We start from the raw sequence: 13,279 nt of genomic DNA on the forward strand, positions 1-13,279 counted from the left end.
CATATTACCCTGATGGGCCCACCCATCTCCATGAATGATCATATTCCCCCGGCCCATCCGTCAACATCAAGGATATATATATCATTGGCATACATGGGCCCACCCGTCTCCATCGGAAATAATATGTGTCCCGGCCCATCCGTCATCATCGAGAATATACACAACATGGGCCCATAATCCGCTGGCCCGTCTCATACGGGATATTATGTAGGTCGGGTGGCCCGTATAATACGGAATTTGTCACTGAAGGGGCTCGTGTGCGCTGCTGTTACTAATGTGGTACTGATTAAATTAGCTGATAATGAAGCCACCAAGGATGCACACTTCCGAAAGTTCCGCCGCCAGCTTCTACACTCGTTGCTCGCAAAAATGCTTGAAACCCTCAAACCTGGCATGACCAAACCGGATGTTGTCCGTTGCCCTGATGGCCACTTTCGACGAGCTGTGTATGGTCTTGGACCATACATAGCTGACTATCCCGAGCAAGCACTGCTTGCATGTATTGTACAAAATTGGTGTCCAAAGTACGTGTTTGTCTTAGTATTCTTCGTGTCCCTATGCTAAGTAGGACTATGGTGCTATTAACTATTACTTACACCGGCAGATGCACTGCACCAGCAGATGGTCTCGATGAAGGCACATATGGCCAATGTTCCCGCGATCACACCGAAGTTTTGGTTGAGGAATTTGAACTAGGTGTTCTGTGGGATGAATACGGCCTTGTTGGAGACATTGTGGTGTGTACAATACTTTATCTACTCGTCTCTTTCCCATTTACACACAACTTGAACTTACACTATTCATACAGCCATTCACTAATTACTTTCCACACGCCGACATACACGAGCTCCTCTCCCCAGATATCTTACACCAGCTCATCAAGGGAGCATTCAAGGACCACCTAGTTAAGTGGGTGCACGACTACATTGAGGCTTGATATACAGAAGCCAATGCAAACAAGATACTGGACGACATTGACCATCGGTAAGTTTATCTTCAAATTCACTTGGCTGCTGCTGCTGCTGAACATGTGGCACACTACTAGCATCGCTCTAGCTCCGGTGTTTGCAGGCCTTCGACGATTTCCAGAGGGTAGAGGATTCAAACAGTGGACTGGTGACGACTCAAAAGCTCTCATGAAGGTCTGTACCGATATTCCTCTATTTTTCATAGCAACAGTACTAATATTTCTAATGCACATTTACTACACAGGTCTACATACCTGCTATCAAAGGTCACGTACCCACAGAAATGGTACAGGCTTTGCGAGCGTTACTCGACTTCATCTACATCGCTCATCGCAACATCATCAGCTCTAACAGCCTCGACGCAATGGATGACGCCTTGAAGCGTTTCCACAGGTACCGCGAGATATTCCAAACATCCGGTGTTTGACCCAAAGGATTTAATCTCCCTTGACAGCATTCACTCATCCATTACCATAAGCTCATTCAAGCGTTCGGCGCACCAAATGGGCTTTGTTTGTCTATTACAGAGTCCAAACACATTAAAGCTGTCAAGGAGCCATGGCGCCGGTCGAGTCGTTTCGAAGCTCTCAGTCAAATGTTACTTACCAATCAATGTCTCGACAAGCTAGCCGCTTCATGTGTTGATTTTACTGACCATGGGATGCTACGAGGGACGTGTTTGTCATACGTCCTCAACAAACTTGGTATGTGATTTTCATGATGCTGGGCTCGCCAACGCTAATCACCACCTTCACAATTTACAGGGATACTAAACACTCCATTGGAAGCACACATTGAACGAGATATCCCAGACCAGGATGAGCCTTTTGGACGCTACCATCATGCAACTAATGATGCCGAAGGTCATGCAGACGAGGATGAGGGTAACACCAACGCTGAGCCTGACACCAATGCCATTGATGGGCCAACAGTACTACTTGCCCATGTTGACCTGGCAAAGACAGCTGGTAAGTAGTTTTGTGCATACCTGCATGCTTCTGCTCACCATACACTTTACTACAGCCAAACGGATCTACCCAGAGCTCATTGCAAATCAGATAGGTCAACCCAACTTCACGACTTTGATTCAGCATTTTCTGCATGACCAATGTCGCTCTGACTCTGAATCATCTAGCTCTGACTCGTCCCGGTCTGCACTTCCTGAGATCTATGAAAAGATCACACTGTACACTTCAGCCGTGGCCACCTTCTTCGCTCCTAGTGATTTATCGGAAATTGGCGGTATGCGCTACGAGCGTATTCGTGCTGTAGATACCTGGAGAAATGGCCCTGGGCGCTATGATTGCGTCTTTGTTAGCACTGATTCAACTGCCGATGGCATGCGCAGCCTCGACATTGCTCGAGTGAGACTATTTTTTTCTTTGAAGCATGATGGTATCACGTACCCTTGTGCACTTGTACAGTGGTTCAAACGTGTGGCTGACTCCCCAGATGAAATTACGGGAATGTGGGTTGTAGAGCCGGAGCTTCTTGAAGATGGAGCACGCTGTGCGTCTGTCATCCACCTTGATTGTATATTTCGTGCAGCCCACCTTATACCAGTATTTGGGGGTGACTTTGTGCCAACCAATCTCACTTACTCGCAGACACTCAATGCTTTTTTCACTTATTATGTCAACAATTTCATTGATCACCATGCATATGAGATTGCATTTTGACTTATCTTAGTACTTATTATTGTTTAGCTGAAATCAACTTATGTTTTCCGCTTAGTAATGATGCTCTGAGTGAGTCTGCTTCTTAGTAGACCTCAAATTTCACTTATTATCACCTGCCTACTTAAAATTCTGAATTACACTTGATTTGCAGCATTAGCTTTATTTCTTTCTTGTATTTCCTTTGTGAAAAATTCTCTAAGTAGAAATTAAGTAGAAATGGTCTTCTTAGATAACTTGGTGCACTTAGTATTGTTTCAAGTAAAAATAAGTAAGATAAGTTGGCTAAGAATTTTCATGATTTTGCTGATGGCCCTGGATGCACTTATGTCCCTTACTTAACCTCACCATGTATGCCAGGTACTACCGTATTCTAGTTGTTCACGAGTTTACAATATAGTGCATTTCCACTGACAAATGTGAATGTCTGATGAGTACCCAACACCAATGAGTGCCCAATGAGTGCCCATGTCATTTCTCTCGTGCTAAAAGTTCACATTTTATGTACCCCATTTTAACTTGCAAAAAATTTGATTATTCTGCAATCGGAAAATGTCCCTAGTTACATGATATTCTGAGGAAAACTTTCCTGCGCTCAAAACTTTGTAATTTATAGCGCTTAAAATGGTACATAAAATGTAGAATTTCGCCTGGGATTTTGGCACACATCCAAATTTTTTATCTTTACTGGGTCAAAATGTATTGTAAAAACGCTAACTTTATCACTGACATTTTGAAACCAATCTCACATAGTGGAAAACTCCCAAACCGCCCGTGTGTGACTAATTATGTGTTTCACGTATCTGCAATAGTTCACGGGATATTGCGGTTCAAGTCACGTACTTTTGTCGAGCGTTTTACAACGGTTTTACCGTCACGTGACCTCCGGGTTCGGCCGGATTCTGGTTCGTTTTGCAAATTTTGTCGTCGCCATCGTCAACTGTTTCACGCTGCTGTGTTGCCGGGCGAGGTTTTCACGAAGGGGGGCGACGGCACGTGTGGATGCAAAACAAATCAAAATTCAATTTACGGTGCGAAGTTTGAATGTACGAATAGTGTTGTGTCTGGGAAGTGGAAAAATACAGATAAAAGAAAGATACAGAGTCGAACTGAGCGGTTGTGTCGTGCCAGCGACGTGCGGGAAGGTCATGTCGTGCCCAGCGACCCAGCGAGTGTGACGTGCTACAGAGATGTGCATGGACAGGAGAGTGGAAAAATACAGATATGCAAAAGAAAGATACAGAGTTGATACAGAGTTGAACTGAGTGTGCGGGAAAGTCGAGTTGTGCCAGCGACAGTGAGTGTGACGTGCTACAGAGATTGTGCATGGACAGGGGGTACTAATAGACTGACTCGGATGTGTGACTTTGATTGAGAAAAATGTTATGCGAGGGTGCGATGGTGAGATGGAAAATGGACGACACACAGCATGTCCAGGATGCGAGTCGGTTGAAATGTGCACTGACCTGAAGGAGTTTCATTGATGGACAAAACAATATGGAAGAGAACAGAAGAGTATCACTGAGGATGCATCAGGCTGGTGTTGGTGGTCGCGACTGTAGCACCATGACGGTCTTTTGGGTGGCCATTCTTGCTCTTCCGACCAATTACCTCGCCGCGCTCCTCGCGCTTGCGCTGGATCACGTCAAACAGCGGTTTTGCGCCGCGGCTTGCCTCTGGGTAGGCCACCAGGAATGCCGACTCATCCCTCCCCATCCTAGTCCAGTAGCACTCGCTGTTTAGCTAGACCATATGTAGTTAGAGCTAAAGTCAAACTCACCGGTGGAACTCAAGTGCAATCACTTTGCGCATGTTGCGCTTTGTGCCAGTGATGGTACGCATCATGCCAGAGTACCAGTCCTCTGGCCAGTCCTTCAGTGCCTTGCTGCCAATGAAGGCAGCTGGATCTTCCCATTGCTTGACAGCTGCACGCCATGCATCAGGGCCACGTGGTAGGTCAGGAATACCAACACCTGGAATAGGTGCAGCCTTGGCTGCACCACTGTGGGCTGGTGGGACGACAGGCATCAAACATGCCGGAGGAGGTTCTGTAACTTCGACTCGATTTGACTGGAGGCTTGGAGTAGTAGGCAGGGGCGGAGTGCTGTTGGCAGAAGAGGGTGCTTGAGACGAGGGAGTTATCAAAGTTGGTATTCGAGACAAGGGAATTGTCAAAGAGGGGGGTGGAGACAGGGAGGAGCAGCAGGATGGTGATACTGAGGCAAGTGCAAGCTTGTCCAATACAGCCCTAACTTTGCCAGACAGGGAATCTAGCTGACGGTCAAAGGACATCTTCAGCTCGCGAGTTTTGGCAGCAGTGACAGGTGCTGTGAGAATGTGGTCCCCATTGAAGCTTCTCTCCGCCTCACGTGGAATTGGACACAAGGCATCACGATGGTTCTTCTCATAGCGGGTGAGTTCGTCCAAGAGGTAGCGAATCAGGGTGTCAACCTATGCTACTGTGTGAGGCCAGGCAAAATACATCAAACACTATGCACTCACACTCTCTCCTTCTGCCCATGCCCCCCACCACCTTATTGTTGCCAGTGACCAGCACTGACTGAGTGGTGCAAACATAAATCGGTACCTTGCACCACCTTGACGAAAGCAGTGACTAGTGTACCTAGATGTCAGCACTGCCTCTGTGCAGATCCATGTGAGCATCTTCATCACGGCATCGTATGACAGCTCATCAGTTGGGTAGATGACACCATTGGTGCCTACATGAGGGAACACGAACTCATCGGATTGCAATGGACGTCGGAGCAGGACCTCCTCCAAGAATCTGACCCAGGCACGTAAATGGGTGAACATGCAGATCTCTGGGGTATGTGACTGGGCATAGACTTCGTATTCATGACCTAGTAGTAGGATACTGTGTTAGTAGTGTATCGAAAATGCAGGTCAGCAATGTGTGTGGAGATACCTTCAAGTGCACCATCAGTCTCCCCCTTTCGCTGCCAGCCCTTACGATTGAGTAGGCTGATGAGGTCAAAAGGGATGCCATAGGGCGGTCGTCCCTGGCAGTTCCAGACAATGTCCCTGCGTCTGATCTTCGTAAGCTCAAAATTCCTTGTGTGGCATGGTGGTTAGCAAAAGATCTTGAATCAACAGTGAGGACTGACCTTGTCCAGATAGTAAATCCAGTTGTTGAGAAGGCTCGTACCATCAGATGGCGCTGAGCCAGAACCACATCTGCTATGTCAAGCACTTCCCCTGCCTGAAGGCACTGATAAATCTGGCTCACGAGCTCGTTAGAACATTCATCATAGGACCAGGACATGAGCTTTTGCATGTCCTCGATTGTCATTGCAGATGCATGGTTTCTCATGCCACCTTCAGTGCCCTCGTTATTCTTCAGAATCTCCATCATATCTTGTACTGCAGCTGATAAGGCAGGGTTTCCCATAACAACTCCAGTCACTTCATTGCAGTGGTATGGCCCACGGAATGTCTCGCCCTTACTGTACGCAGCATGTTGCAGCCATTCTGAGTGACCGAGAATCAGGATACTGCAAGCAGGAAGCACTCACACATTCCACCATAGATCCTTGAATGCCGAGAACACACCCCACATTGTGCTTATCCCCCTCCCCTCTGTCAGACCCTTCTGAACGAGGAATAATTCCAGTGCGGGAGCAGAGTATTGATTTGGAATGGGATCAAATGCACGGCTGTAGGTCTCAATGTCATCGTCTGAGTTGCATTCTGGGCCCAGTGACTGAGCACTTTTGCTGTCTGCATGAGCCTTGCGCTTCTGCTCAACCACATCTTTCAGGAATCGACGGCCACGATCCAGATGGCCACTATATTGAGAGCGTGTCCCCTTTGCCTTCAGCAGGGACTGTCATGCTTCCTCCCGCTGCACTTCTAGAGTGGAGGTTGATGCAGTAGCAGCCTTCCGCCCTGGATTCTTGATGGAAGCTGTGATCTTTTTCGTTGTTCCGCGACCCATCTGTTAGCATGCCATATAACCTGTGGCCTAGGAATTAAATAAAAGTACAATCGATGAGAGTGAGAGCATGTCAATGGTGGTGGCAAAACTGCACTAAAAGGGGTCAACGGTTAAAACCAGCTTCACATTGAGGAGCCTGCCTCCATCCTTTCTCATCAACGTATAACAATAAGCATGGTAAGAGATTTACTGGACAATTCTTCGCCGGAAGCTCAATAAACCAGTACAGCCACAGTCATTCGAGGAACGTCTCACTAAAGCCCTGCTACAGCCATCCGAAGACCATCCTGAAGTACGCATCGGTAGCCGTTCTACCTTGGAGTCATTGGTCACTCATACCAGCATACTACATGAGGCTGACGTTGTCCACTTTGCCAAAGTCGGCTTCGATGCATCAGTCGGAACCCTCGCAAAGCAGCTTGGATTTCAGGGAGACGTCGTCAAGACTGTTTACAGTCACCTCACTACCTATGAGCAGACAGTGCAGGTTATGGAATCAATGCAGCAAGCGGCTGAGGAACGTGCTGTTGCCGAGATTTCGAGCAGAAATGAAGAGAGTGATGATGAGGAGAGCGTGAAGGAGGAGAGCAGTGATGAGGAGAGCGTGAAGGAGGAGAGCGTTTACCAGGAGAGCATGAAGGAGGAGAGTGGTTGCGAACAGCACAAGGATATCAAAGAGGAGTAGCAGTGTATTGACAGTTGACAAGCAATAGTAACAAGTGCTCAGGCGGGCGAAATAATACTGGATTCAACCTTGTCCTGCATTAGAACCAATGGTGCGTGCAATGCGATTAGGCTCCCGATCAAGCAAATCGATACCTCAATGTCCTCAAGTATTCCACTTCCTGCGCTTGGTGAGTTCCTTCTCCCTCTCCTTCTCACTACGTTTAATCTTGCCGTCGCTGTGATAGTTGAGCAGTGGTGCAAACCATTGTAATTGATCCATTGCTCTGGCGCCAGATGCAAGGAATCCTTCAAGCGATGAGTGAAATTTCAGATACTACACGACCAGACACGCACCTGATCCTCGCATTCAGAGTCAATAGTGTTAATTGAAACACTGGCTTGCATTGCATTGTAAGACTTCGCAACGTAGGTATCGAGATCCATGGAAATGAGTGTATGCCGCATGGGAGCCTCTTCCTCAATCTCTTCAATCCTGGATAAGATAAGCCTTACAGTCTCTAGCAGTATACAATGTGGCTAACCTGTGATGGACCATGACCGTAAAAGGGAAGGTTGCCTCGCAAACATCTGTTATGGAGTGAGCGCTGCATATACAAACTGTGATCAGAGACCACAAACTGTGTTCAGTGAATGTCAACACCAAGTCATGGCCAATCCGTCAAAGGAGGGCCACCAACGCATCATTGGGCTGTACTTGGTTGATCCAAGTATTGTACACAAAGTGTGAAGAGGTGGCGTTGGCGGATGATAAATATATGGCTGCGACTGCTTGTTCAAAGTGCCGATGAAGAGCACTACATTTTGTTAGGAATGCAGGTCAAATGTGCGACACATCAGGACTCACGAGTGACAACATCGAAAACAACCAGCCTTTGCTGCCTTTTGGCCTGGGCTCTTCATCAAGGTACACAATCTGTAGATCTGGATATGCGCACAGCAAGAACTCAGCATTCTCCTGCTCCTCCTTGTTGAACTTTGAGAACTGCTGCATGGAGATGGCGAACTTGAACTTGCAGCGTGCCATCCTCTCAAGCTCCCACTCGAGCTTCTCTGTGTTGCCCCCAAACATGGACACGATGGCGAGATTCTCAATGCGGTAGAGAAGCTTAATAATTCATCATGCCAGAGACAGTGTGACCTCCATCTCGGCAGTGGCGAGGAGTTTGGTGTAGATGCGCTTAGGAAGGCGGGTGTACACATCTTTCCAAGGCATCCAGATTGACAGGCCAAGTGAGAAAGAGTGAGCAACAGAGAAAACGACAACCCGGATGATGTACCACAAGTATGTGTCAAGGAAGAACATAATTAAGTCCATGATATACATGATAGCCAACGTGAAGGGGGACCTGATCCGCAGCAATTCTGGATCGGCTTGGACTGCAATCATACCACGGGGGCTTCTTCCGTTTGAATGGAGGACGAGGAAGTAAGAACTTTTGGCTCTGGATGCATCTGCACTGCACATGCTGTTGTGTGCTCCACAGCGTCATGTTGTGCATATACTTGGCGTGTCTCGATATCTGAGGGCTTGTATGATGGGTCCATCTTTTGGTAGCGTTAGCAAACATAATCGAGCTGTGTAGTCGAGCAAACATACCTCTAAGACGCAATACTTTCCTGCCTGGAAATGGTCGACTGAGTGAAAAGTGGCCGTGGTCGGTGTGAGGCCAGAGTCCGAATTGTTGAGCGAAGACCACCAGCCTGTCTCTTGTTATTGTTGCTCAAAGCCCTCCTCAGCAGTCATCTCTAACGAGGGCTTTTGTGACAACAGTTCGGTACCATAGGCAGGGGCGTAGCCATTTGCTGTTGAATGCCCATTCATTCCCAAGCCATGTGCAGAGGATGGGCAAGCAGGTCATGGTGGGTGCAAATGCACAATCAAGGGATGTGCTGGCGACGGCTGCCGTGTTGAAAGAGCGTGATGGCCTGAAATACACGATGAAGAGAAGAGTATGCAAGACAAATGTAAAATACCATACCTTGATCAATAGCAGAAAATGAACAATTTCTGAATCCTGGTCCATGTACATGGATGCAACATCAAATGCTGCCCTCGCATCCAGGATGCAGCCTTTTCCACAGAGGGCAATACCCTTGGAGATATAGCCCATCAATGAGGGCTGAATCCTGATGGACTATGTCACTGTCGAGTTTGCTCTGTATAAGGCAGCGATGATTCTCACCTTGATTGCGTCCAGGAGGGCACGGTCCCAGTCGCATTTTCGCGCCATGACGAATGACCAATGGGCGTAGAAAGTATGGTCGTTCAGACTGGTGTTGATATCTTGAGTGAGTAGTCCTTCGGCGGTAGATAAGTCTCCATTTACACAAGCAATATGGGAGGTCGTGATGGCTAGGATCTGCAGGAAACATGCTCTAATTGTGGTACATGAGTCAAGAACAGAAACATGACTTTGAGCAATGGACGTAGGGAATATGGTTGTTCGCATCGGTATTGATATCTTGCATGAGTAATTCTTCGTCAGTAGATAAATCACCATCTATGCATGCATCGCAGGCTGTTGTTGCGGCAATAGTCTGCAAGAAGCATGCTTGATTTGTGGTAGATGAGTCAGAGACGCAGACATGCTGTCCACGGAGAAAGTGACGCATAACGTGTCGAATGAGTGCTCGAAGATGGCAATGGTTCGTCGATCTGAGAGCTGCCAGAAACGAACATGGTTGTCACTAGATGCGGAGGCGACGAGTTTGCCAGCAGGATGAATGACAATGGAATTGATACGATTAATGTGGCCTGTCCAGGGATCACCGACCTGCTTCCAGGTTGTTGTATCCCATTCGTGTATAGTAGGATCTTCCCTATCGCCACAGGTGAGAAGGCGTGTGCCATCGGGCGTCCATGCGAGTGACAAGTTCAATGTTGTGTGAGCAAGATGCACTGAAGATGGCGGAGCTGTCAGAGCTGTTGGATGTGGTTGAGAACAACTAAGGGCAGGGCATATTAACTTACTGTTCACTAAGGCAAGAACATGCTGCAGCTAGTGCTGCCGCGGTCCGGTTCCGTTCGGTTCAGAGGTGGTTGGACGAGAACCAAAAACCGGACCAAGGTTCGGTTCTAGTTATTTCAACGAACCTTAGACCGAACCTTTGCGAACGGTTCGCAGCGGTCAGGTTCAGTTTTTTCTCGGTCTGAACGCAAACCGAACGCAAAAAAATTACAGCCAGGAAAAAAAAACATAGGCAAGATATTTGTACTCGTAGTTACATGTCCAATGAAGCCGCATGTCCCTCAGCCTCTACTCCTGCAGAAAGATGCCCATTCCTATATGCTCCCTTCAGTAGTTGTAGTGCAGTGAACGTGTCAGTCACGAGTGCATTGCGTCGGATAGTCGAAGTGATTCCTCCGCTTGAGAATGCTTGTTCGGAAGGAACGGAGCTGCCTTGAATGGGTAGATAGTCTCGCGCGATGCGCGCGAGTGTAGGGTATTGCAGCGAGTGAAGCTATTCAGTAGATTTAGTAGCGAAAAAACAAGTCAAAAAGAAAACTTACCCCCCACCAGGCCACAATGTCATCAGTCTCCTCTAGTGGCGAAGACAAGTACATGTTGAGCTCTTGACGAGGATTGTGAGTAAGGTGGTCTGATGTCTTACGCGTCCTAATAGCCTCACACATCCAATCGTCACCATAGTGCTTGCGTACACTGGCAGCTCTCGTCGGCGGAGCGGATTGCTCATTGGTAGTAGGTGTTCGACTCGGCGGTGTATAATAGTCATCGAACTACAAAAAAAAAAAGATTAGAGCAGGAAAACAACATAGACGAGAGAATGTTTGTCGTCGCGAGTGAAGATTGTTCGAATATCAGCGCTGCGCTCACTCTTTGATAAAGCGGCTCGGATGGTGGTGTCTTGAAGATCCTCGGGTTCGTCCTCAGGTTCGTCCTCAGGTGCTGGTACATCTTCGTCCTCGGCCTCATCTGATTGACCAGCACCATGGTCAGTATCAATATCCGTGTCGTCATCAGATAATGGAGCGGAGAGCTGTAACACAACCTTCTTCCTAACTAGTTGCTCGGTTGCACTAGATAATGCGCGCTTGCGGCTTGTTGAAGAACAAGCGTTGTCAGAATCACGAAGGCGAGCAGAAGGTTTAGAGGTGCGAATGGAGCGTCGAGCACCTGCAGTAAGTGGCACTGGTTTGTGTCCAGTCTGCAGTAGCACAGAGAAGGCGTCTGTGGGTGGCTGGGCAGAGGAGGATGGAGCGGAAATGGGGACGGCATCATCAGGATCGTTGTAAAAAACAATGTCTTTGGCGTCCTTTAGAGACCCGTCTGGGTTGAGGGCACACTGTGCTTCAGGTTCAGACATTGTACCGGTAGTCAAAATATATCACTCACCTTGCTCCCTTTATATGTGAATACCCAATCTCCTACTAACTCATAGTATGCGTTGAAGGATCCTAAGAAATATAATATGTCAATCAGTTTATTGCGCTTGATTTGACGGAAAAGTCATACCTTGAGCTTGATTGAACAGGTAGGCGTTATCGGACAGCAGGGTGTGCGGGATGCGAGCCTCCGGACAGGATAAGTCGAAAAAAGTCTTGAGAATGCCAAAGGTCAAAGTGACCATGGCGAATCTTGAGGATCGAGAAGTCAAAATGACCATAAGCGTGTGATTGAGCCTTGAAGGTGTTGCAAGGAAGATTCGGTTCGGGGTTCGGAACGGTTCGGGAAGGTCCGAACCTATAGATGAACCGCACAGGAGTTAGCGGACCACGAACCTCATTCCGGTTCGGTCCGTGCAAAATGCTGGACCATGGACCGAACCAAGGACGAACCTGACCAATGGTCAGGTTCGAACCACGGTTCGGAACTGGACCACGGCAGCACTAGCTGCAGCGTGATGTTAGCCGCAAATGTATCCAGAGTACCATAGAACTGAGTTGCATGGAGTGGTGTCGGTGTTGAACAAACCGTGCGGCTAGATCTAGATAGTGCTAGTGCGGGACAAAGAGCAATGCAATTGTGACAAACGGTCACGCTGCCTCATTAGGGCAGCGCGGGACTGGTCTAAGTTGAGGCGTGTTGCAACATTTAATGAAAGGGTAAGAACTACACACCTCTAGGAACATCTGGAGTAGCAGAGACCATAGTGAGAATGTAAGGCTACAGTTAAAGCAAAATTTGGAGGGAAGGGAACCAGAAATACGATTTTTCGCCGCACTGCACGCTGCATTTTTCAAGAAAAGAACGGAAAAGTGGTGGTAAAGTACCCGCCGCACTTTATTTTACCGTAAAATCTTGGGATTTTACGGGTGGCTGAGAGCTCTGGCGGCAGAATTTTACATGGATGGGGCGGGCGGGCGCACTCGCTCATTTTTGCCATACAATTAAGCAAATTTAAACATGTATATTGCACGGGTGCACGTATATACAGCTATACATTATAGACAGAGAAAAAAGCACAAACCTTGCCTTCTTTCTGCGTGTGCGCACGCGAAATTTCGACAGAATCGCGTCGCAACAACTTGAACAGCTTTGATGGACGCGACATGACGACACAAGAGGCCCGGCGAGCTCTGTCGAGCTCTGTCGGTGAGTGGTTTCTGTGCTTACGAGTAATCCTCAAGTGCAGGTACAGCAGCGCATCCTGTAATGCGAAGACGACGGAACGGGAGCTGCAGATCTGCACGTTGAGCGTTAGTACTGGTAAGCGAGACGCGCCGGGTCGCGGATTCGTCAGCGAGGTCACGTGCTTTGATGTTTTACGTGCCTGTGGTAAAATGAGGCAATAAAACCAACTTATGCACGAAGGAAGCTACCACCACGTGTGCAATGTGCATATATATACATTTTGTGTATGCTTGGAACGACGGGCGATGTCCATATCTAACGCGGTACTGCAACTTCGTTCCGCTACGTTGGACTTGTGCATTTCCATGACGGGACCTTCCTCAGACACTTTGGCTCAATTTCTACTTGACAACCAAGGCCAGCGATGCGTGGTTGTTCTAGACGTATGTTCCCGGCCTT

General features: G+C 47.9%; 5 protein-coding genes across 5 annotated transcripts; 2 read left to right on the forward strand and 3 right to left on the reverse strand.

Annotated features, from left to right (window-relative positions):
* Positions 1–369: 369 nt before the first annotated feature.
* HD556DRAFT_1437264 (uncharacterized protein) lies at positions 370–2,647 on the forward strand (the record flags this gene model as incomplete). Its single annotated transcript, XM_041305675.1, has 9 exons — positions 370–524; positions 605–737; positions 809–913; positions 945–984; positions 1,057–1,142; positions 1,213–1,389; positions 1,447–1,672; positions 1,733–1,936; positions 1,992–2,647. The coding sequence occupies 9 exons, from the start codon at positions 370–372 to the stop codon at positions 2,645–2,647; spliced, it is 1,782 nt and encodes a 593-aa protein (XP_041166716.1).
* A 1,515-nt stretch (positions 2,648–4,162) lies between these two features.
* On the reverse strand, positions 4,163–6,599 carry HD556DRAFT_1437265 (uncharacterized protein; the record flags this gene model as incomplete). The annotated part of the gene is made up of 7 exons (XM_041305676.1): positions 4,163–4,361; positions 4,425–5,095; positions 5,147–5,505; positions 5,571–5,716; positions 5,770–6,108; positions 6,178–6,470; positions 6,513–6,599. 7 exons carry the CDS (start codon positions 6,597–6,599, stop codon positions 4,163–4,165), a joined length of 2,094 nt encoding a protein of 697 aa, XP_041166717.1.
* A 53-nt stretch (positions 6,600–6,652) lies between these two features.
* On the forward strand, positions 6,653–7,284 carry HD556DRAFT_1437266 (uncharacterized protein; the record flags this gene model as incomplete). Its single annotated transcript, XM_041305677.1, has 3 exons — positions 6,653–6,658; positions 6,720–6,776; positions 6,829–7,284. 3 exons carry the CDS (start codon positions 6,653–6,655, stop codon positions 7,282–7,284), a joined length of 519 nt encoding a protein of 172 aa, XP_041166718.1.
* Positions 7,285–7,486: 202 nt separating this feature from the next.
* On the reverse strand, positions 7,487–8,751 carry HD556DRAFT_1437267 (1,3-beta-glucan synthase component-domain-containing protein; the record flags this gene model as incomplete). The annotated part of the gene is made up of 6 exons (XM_041305678.1): positions 7,487–7,549; positions 7,620–7,758; positions 7,808–7,853; positions 7,885–7,903; positions 8,131–8,391; positions 8,425–8,751. 6 exons carry the CDS (start codon positions 8,749–8,751, stop codon positions 7,487–7,489), a joined length of 855 nt encoding a protein of 284 aa, XP_041166719.1.
* A 413-nt stretch (positions 8,752–9,164) lies between these two features.
* HD556DRAFT_1437268 (uncharacterized protein) lies at positions 9,165–11,876 on the reverse strand (the record flags this gene model as incomplete). The annotated part of the gene is made up of 10 exons (XM_041305679.1): positions 9,165–9,212; positions 9,266–9,421; positions 9,470–9,646; positions 9,714–9,824; positions 9,896–10,232; positions 10,513–10,748; positions 10,798–11,025; positions 11,067–11,591; positions 11,642–11,703; positions 11,762–11,876. 10 exons carry the CDS (start codon positions 11,874–11,876, stop codon positions 9,165–9,167), a joined length of 1,995 nt encoding a protein of 664 aa, XP_041166720.1.
* Positions 11,877–13,279: the final 1,403 nt, after the last annotated feature.

Source organism: Suillus plorans, assembly GCF_016647745.1.
Source record: "Suillus plorans strain S12 chromosome Unknown HD556scaffold_3, whole genome shotgun sequence".
NCBI classification, from domain to species: Eukaryota; Fungi; Basidiomycota; class Agaricomycetes; order Boletales; family Suillaceae; genus Suillus; species Suillus plorans.